The following is an 8184-nucleotide window of genomic DNA, read 5'->3' on the forward strand; positions in this document are numbered from 1 at the left end:
AGAGAGATCACACACCTGTGTTCCATTGAATTAGATATGTCTGATTACAGATGAAACATTCAAGAGCCCTTGTGAGTGATGTTGAAAGCTTCAACTGTAGTTACTGTTAGTAAAATTGTCAAATGCGTTACAGTAGTCTGCCAGTAGAAGTGATGAATCCCTAGCATCGTCCTAAGGGATGCCCTGAGTTTCTAAGTTAGATCATTTTGATTCCCAACCATCAGAGAATCTGATGGTTGAAATGAAATTATTTTCAGTTTTATGTCTTAGAAAGTAATTAATATTCTGAAAGGAATATGTCAGTCTTATTATCTCCAAGATCTAACGGCAAGCTCTCAGTAGGCCCTGGTCTGTATTTTGATGAGGTCATAAGAAAGACGTTATCAGTTTGTGTTAGACGTCCATTTCACTATTGCCTGGCAAGCTCAAACGCTGATTAGATTGTAACAACAGATGTAAGAAATTTATCTGACTTATGACACTGATTTTCATAGCCAAAAGTACAGCAACCGATTTAATTGAAGTGTATGTCAATGCGTGACTTGCCCATTTGGCATGCCTGAGTTGCCAGTTAGCCTAGTATATAAATGCGTGCATGAGGGAGAGCAACACGTTGTGACGCCTCCCCATCGAATCTCAGGTAAGTAACTATTGCCTCACGCCCGACATATCAAGTAAATTTAACTCGGTCGAATTTTGTGAATATCAGTGTTGGTGTTTAACAGTGAAATTCTCATGTGTCAAGTAAAAATTAACGTAACATAAATATCGTCTGTGTTGATGCCAGACGTATGATTGTGTGTAATTGAGTTCATACTTTTATATCAACTTTTGTGACGCTCCCCCCATCGTATCTCAGGCACAGTGTGTTGTAGCTTCCTACCGGTTAGATGTCCAAGGTAGGAGGTCTCTAATTCAGCAAGATTAACTTCAGAGAGGGTAAGGCGCCCTGGGAGCTACACCCGGGAGTATGAGCTCTCTAGCCGTGCGTCAGAGTCCAACAGACGCTAATACAGTGAGTTCTGCTATAACGCGTGTTTTGATAACGCGAATTTGCTCTCACACGATTTATGAATTAGGAACGATATTTGTATAACGCGAACGCTTGTTTGCTATAACGGGATTTTTGCTTACTATTTCTCCAATTTTGTGGTATTAACTGTGAATATGGTAAAGAAGAATATCAACAAGAAGCGTTCTGGTGATAGAATTCCCGGTGATGATCGTAAAAGAAAGGATATAACACTTGAAGAGAAGCTCGATTTTATCAACCTCAAAATCACCCTTCTCCCCCATCAAGGTACATTCATATTTTTTCAAGGTAAAGTGTTACATTTACTGTATGATTTCATTATTAGATATGAATGTAACATTTATTTAGACTGTGCTATCCTTTGTGTTAGGCTAACTACTAAATTTTTTCGATTTCGAGTAATCTGCACCTAACCCTATTTTCTCCATAAGCCCTGTTATTTCTATTACGCGATTTTCTATAACACGATATTTTACAAGAACACAATTATCGCGTTATAGCAGAACTACCTGTAGCATGCTTCAGTTGTTGTAGTAAACACCAGCGAGTAACCCTGGTATACTAATCTCAATCATATGTGCAAATTAGTGCTCTTGTATATGAGTGGGGATAATTAGCAGAAATATAATTGTCCCAGTTGGGTATTGAAGCCATAAATATGGTTATCACCAGTATTAGTTTGTTATACAGTATGTGCTGTGCGTAAACCCTCAATGTGTACTCCCAACTGAGAGCTGGTACATGTTCCATGTTGTTCATTCAGAAATAACATGATGTTACAATTAATGTCTTAACGTCTGTGCTATTTAGCTAGCGTGTAAAATTACCACCTTTATTGTCAGAGAAATAATATAGTGCCCTTAAGGAGGTATTAAATGTTGAATGCTAATCGAAGATCAATTTTGTTAATTCTACAGTAAGAACTAGTGGTCCATTCTTGTCTGAGTATGTTTAAATTGTCATCTTATTCACTTTGATTTTAATAAATATTGATTTAGTAAACTGTGGGTATCACCACTCCTTCCCTTCTAACAATTGCTTCTCAGAAAATAAACACTGTAACACAGGTGCCTAAAAGCTTGCCTACCACACTACCTTAATTATACAAGTTATATTTTAATAAAAGCCTGGGTGGTGGCAGTCTACCATGAAGGTATAATATTTATACTAATAAGTGTTGTTAAAGAATAATATGGTTTTCCCAGGTTAATCCATTGTACAGTATAGAATACAGTGGTCCCTCGGTTAACGAACTCAATCCGTTCCAGCAGGTTGTTCGTTAACCGAAAAGTTCGTTAACCGAAACCATTGTTTCAATGGGTTTTTGGGTAATTGGTTCCAGCTCACCGAAAATTTCCTAAATTCAACAAAAATGGTAGAAAAGTTCACTTACTTTGAGGTGTGTATGTAGAAGGCTCCTGGATGATGATGATGATGATGATGGGAATTAGAATGGGGGTGGAGGAGAAGGAAGAAGAGAAGGCATTGGGGTGGAAGAGAAGTCACCCCATGGCACCATTTCACCCATAAAATTTTAGTTCTCTTGGTATTTCAAGATTATTTTCTTTAAATCAACACTGCACTGCATTATATATTGTCAATATGTAAAATATATTTCAAAATGACCAATAATTTGCTTGGAAACACAGAAAAAGCGTTTAGTTGAAGAGAGTCTCAAGCAAGATGTTACCTCCAGTGAAAACAGAGAGAGACTAACGCCTGTTTGCTGTGTTAAGAGGCTGGATGCCGCGCATTAAACTAGTCACTTTACCTTCAATTATGTTCAATAATTGTTAAAATGACTAAAAAATTGAATATTTAACTTTTAAAATTATTGAATAGTATAAACTTCTTGATATTTACTAAAATAGTAAGGAATTTAAGCCCTAGAACCGATTAATGTATTGGCGGACTAATACTAAAGCTGGTTGCCCGGCCAGTGCAAGCGAAAACATGTTGAGGTCGGTTCGTAAGAAATTCGTAAACCGAATATTTGTTCGTTAACCGAATTGAAGATTCTTATGGAAGGCAGTTCGTTAACCGAAATTTCGTTAACCGAGGGATCACTGTATAACTAAAAATATTGAAAGAAATAAGAAAATAATATTAGAAAAAATACAGTAATATCTCCATTAGCCGGAATCCCTCAAACCCGGAACTCTCCGATAGCTTGAATTGAGATTTTCCAAGGGGCACATTTTCCGAAAAATTTCGAGCAAATTTTCCCAGCACCCGGAAAATCCCGGGGATTGGGGACTTTTTCCAGGTTTGAGAGATAAAAATCGAGCTCATTTTCTGGAAATTTCAATAAAATTTTTCCGTTACCCGGAAAATTCCGGGGATGAGGGATTTTTTTTCTTGCATCGAGAGTCGTCTCGTTACCTGGAAATATGTCATTCCCGGAAGTGCTCTGCACCAATTGTTCCGGCCAACGGAGATATCACTGTACTGACATTGAAAGAAATAAACACCAAGCAAGAAAAGTAAAATACTGTATAGAAAATGAAGTAGTAAGCATACTGAAATAAAGACTTAGAAAAATATATTAAATAATATAACTAAGAAAATTAAAGGTTCTATAAGACAGAAATAACATAGAAAATATATATACTGTAAACTTAGAAAACATAAACAAAGAAAATATAGAAGTTAAAATAATATAATTACAGAAAAGAGAGAAACAGAAAGACAGAAAATAAAAATTATATAAAAGAAAAAATATTTCCTCTTAGTATACATAATTTCTACTGCTAACTGTCTCCTTCACCTTTGCCTTAAAAAGAAAAAACCTTTACCATCAAATCATACAAAGAATACCCTAAGATACCTCCTCTATGCTTATTTACACTGAGTCATAGGTTTCACTTCACTTTCTGGTTGTAGGTTTTTTTCAGCAGATTTTAATATTTTGTACATTGCCCTAACCTAACCTAAACTACACTATATAAAAGGAGGGTAAATAGTTACAAGTTGCCAACACCTGTTTATACAGAGGGAGAAAGGGTTATTGTTCGGTTTAGTACATCTTCAACTCACATAGAAGCACTTACTTTTAGTCAATTTCTACCTCACATATACATTCCTCAACCCTTGAAGCCTCTTGGAAACTTGCTTCTTTAAAAAAAAATCGCACAAGTGAGAAATGCCTAAGAAATTAGATCAATAAATCTCCACCCGCCATTTCCTGTCCCACAGCGAGCCGTGAGGTGTGTCACGCACTGCCTGCCTCCGCAGGGGTTAGGTGAGGTTAGGTTAAGGTAGGTTAAATTAGTGAAAATTAGAGGTCTAGATGTTTGGTTTCTGATGTATTTGGATTTACTTTATTTCGCTCAGATCTCACCATCGTTTTTTATGGAAAATAGCCGTTTTTGATCAAGGGTGACTTGCATTTCCCATGGAAAAGAAAGTCAGATTTAACCAAAACACATCCAAACACATCAGAACTCAACCATCTCGTGAAGAACTTCAAGGCTGTGCTAAAAGGAATAATTACCGGAGAAAGATAAAAATAATAAAATAAAATTATTCTACATGTATAGCGCTTCTGACCCCCTCGATTGTAAACCATTTTATAGGGGTTTCAAAGATTTATTTGGTGTTCTTCTGAGTATTTTACCCCATATTTCCTTTTAATTCAAAGCCCTTTTACCCAACCAGACTTGGGCCACTGGTGCACTGACTTGCAGCCCATGGACTATTTCTCTCAGCTGTGGCCATCAGGTGAAATATTACCCATTTCATATAGAACTTGTGTAAGTGTTTGTGATAGTGGCTTTCATACCTGACTATGTTGTGCCTCAAAATATTTTAATTAAGAGTACACTTATTAACCTAAATATACAACATAAATTATTCAAGACTGTAAATGATATTCTTAAATCATTTGAAAACACATATACTAAACATATTTCTATTATATCTTATAGTTATCACATTCCAGACCACTTTAATACTAGTTACTTATTAACACAAGAACAAAGCACTTGGGGGCCACATTCTGCATCGTCATAATATTTGGCTTCTACCCAATAACATATATGAATATTTATTACACAATTTCTCCTCGTGGGTATTCACAAGAAGGTAATACAGTACCTCATCCTGGTTGATCTGGTCTGCCATGCCAGCTGGGGGTGATACAGGTCAGGGGAGACGCACCTCAGTCACCCTGTGTTGTGAGACTCTGTTGTTCGGTGACGTCACGCACAGCTGTTAACGACAAATGAGTATCAATAAGCGCTCTATGTCAATCAATACCTAGTTTTTTATAGGTTTTTGGGATAAACTTAATATTGTGGGTTTCAAATAAAATTAATAATACACTGAATATGTTTTAAAATATGGCTTTTATATTTGTTTTTTTTTTATAATGTCAAGAGGCGCGGGGGTATTTAAATTTGGGTAAATATTTTCATTTATGGATTATACTCACTTAAGTTACTTATTCTTTTGTGGAAGTAAAATTTAAAAGTACATGTAATGATTCGTACTTGAATGTATAGAAATGTTTAGTTCTTATTTCTATACGCAGTGGCGTAGCTAGAGTGTGTGCCGCCCGGGGTGGCCCTTGAGTTTGCCGCCCCCCCGTGCCCCCACAAAAAATACACCCCAAACATACTTAAACTTTATAAGTAACAGTTAAACAAAAAGCAAAAACGACAACTTCTTCAATGACATTGTCAAAAACTGTTTCATCTGTCAATTGTCGCTCTATAGACAGTATGGCAAGATTTCTCAACCGCAAGGTGCTCATAGTAGATCTTAAGTAATTCTTGATCAGTTTTAGTTTCGAAAATCCTCAGCATTATTACTATATTTGGAACCGAGTTCCCAAGGTTATACTTTTGAATAAACTGCAAAAGTTCAAGGGGGCCTTCTTTCCACGTCTGTATTCTGTCTTTAATAGTTATAGCAGCAACAGCAACAAAATGGTGAAGTCTTTTTCTCTCAACGAGGAACTCCTCTTCATCAATGTCGTCGTGATCGTGATCTATTTGACACTCATATTTATCATCCAAAAGATTCAATGGGGTAAGGAAGGCATATTTCTCAGCAAGTTCATGAAGCTGTTGAAATCTCAAAGTTATTTCTTGGATCACTCTGTCCAGCGAAGAAAACATTTCTCTCCTCAATTCAGCATCTGCCCTTTGTATGGGCGGCAAGTTAATCCTCGTCGTGTCTGACCTAACACCTGACCCACACCACATGAGCTCACTGGCGTACTTGTTTGAAGTTGTTACAGGTTGTGTGTGTGGCGGGGGATTAACTTGCCGCCGATACAAAGGGATGGATTAACGTCTCCAGTAGCTGCAGATATGGGTGATGAGCAGACCCAAAAGTGCCGCCCCCCAAAAGTGCCGCCCGGGGCGGACCGCCCCCCCCGCCCCCCCTAGCTACGCTAGTGTGACTATACCTCAACCTGATCTGCCAAGGGATTATCTAGTCGTCCCTCGTAGGATAACACGTAAATTGGGGCAGACACACTGATTTAATGCTTGGATAAATTTTTTCCACACTTGTGTATATTAACCTATTAGGAGCAGACCATTAATATACAATTTCATTAATGTTTCTGGTGCGAGTATAATATAGGCCTATGTTCTCCCATCAAGTACAACTCAATCTAGTACACCCCAGATTTCATTCCCAACTTTTTCTACTCCCTATTTATTAACCTTCTTGTGAGGAGAGGTTTGGGACATTAATTCTCACTGATATCATATTTTGCCCTTGAACAACCATGAACAGATACAATACATGATTCCTGGGAGTTCCTGTTGAGTCATCGTCAGTGGCGGCTCCTGCAGTCCCCCCAGACACTCACTGCTAGGCGTATGATTCCTTTAGAGAGAGACAGCTGAATAATACACTACCAACAAATATATCATTTTATATGTTATTTAATTATTTTCAATACGTTGCTAAGTGAATTTTCATTAAAATCAGACCAAAATTTATGTTACTTTCATAGTTGGTGTCAATGCTGTACGATTCATGTCTGCCACACTTGAAGCAGCTCAGTCTGGTGTTTACATTGCGTGTGGACGGTGTGGTTAAATCGTGCTTTCTTTAATTACCCTTTGACGATGGAAAATAGAGTGAAGTATTTGCAAAACATCAACTTTTCCCAGCTGACATTAAATGAAAAGATTGAAATCAAAGCAAGAGGAAGACCTACACCAGTTTTATCCATTGAACAGAACAGTACAAGCAGGAACAAAGAATATACAGGCCAGTTTAACATGAGTGTTTATGGCTCTGTGGTTGTGACGAGGCAAATACTTTATTCTGCTTATTGTTTGGTGGAGACTCGGCATGGACGAAAAGTGGTGTGACTGACTTGAGGCATTTGCCACAGAAAATAGTGAAACATGAGCAGTCAGCCAAACATATGAATAACATGATTAATTTATTGTTGCTGGGTAAAGTGAACATTGCAGCTCAGATTGACACAGCATACAAGCTCTCAGTTGCAAAACACAATGAACAGGTGAAAAAAAACAGAGATGTGTTATCCAAAATCATAAACTGTGTAAAATTTTGTGGAAAATTTGAACTCCCTCTTAGAGGACATGATGAAACAATGAGCTCTAAGAATCCGGGAGTATTTCATGGATTAGTTGATTTTGCTTGTGAACTGGATTCTAGCTTAGATGCTCATTTAAAGACCGCTACAGTTTTTAAAGGAACATCTAAATCAATACAGAATGAACTTTTAGAATCTATGTTGGAAATTTGCAAAAATAAGATCAAGGAAGAAGTAAAGAATGCAGACACGCCGACTTTATTTTCAATTAATACTGGTTCATCACCACCTTCTACCACCAACACTACTACCATGCCCTGGGAATTCGTGGACATCAACTACAACTCATACCTGAGGTAGGTCAAATTTGTGTATCCTACTGTTGTGTGAGGCTTGCAGTCCCTCCATTTTATTTTTCACGAGCCGCCACTGGTCACCTAAAGGTTCAAGCGCATTCACTCCAGTGCGAGTAGTCAATGTGTCACCGAAAGCTAGCAAGTACTGTACTGTCCGAGCAAAACAAACCCTTGGACATTAAACACAAAAAAATAAAGATTAGGAATGAACAAGCACAAAATGCAAATAGGTACGTAGAATGAGAGGACATTAGAATAATGAGGGCTGG

At 37.5% G+C, this 8184-nt stretch overlaps 1 protein-coding gene across 2 annotated transcripts in view; it reads right to left on the minus strand.

The window, feature by feature from the left end:
• LOC121877895 (ubiquitin conjugation factor E4 B-like) overlaps positions 1 to 5236 on the minus strand; it is a 119703-nt gene extending 114467 nt beyond the window's left edge. For both annotated transcript variants that reach the window (XM_042383841.1, XM_042383840.1), the window contains exon 1: positions 5129 to 5236. In XM_042383841.1, coding sequence (XP_042239775.1) covers positions 5129 to 5155 — 27 coding nt within the window. In that variant the 5' untranslated portion in view covers positions 5156 to 5236. The remainder of the gene's footprint in view (positions 1 to 5128) is intronic.
• Between the last annotated feature and the right edge of the window lie 2948 nt (positions 5237 to 8184).

Source organism: Homarus americanus, unplaced genomic scaffold (assembly GCF_018991925.1).
Source record: "Homarus americanus isolate GMGI-L3 unplaced genomic scaffold, GMGI_Hamer_2.0 scaffold24523, whole genome shotgun sequence".
NCBI lineage: Eukaryota > Metazoa > Arthropoda > Malacostraca > Decapoda > Nephropidae > Homarus > Homarus americanus.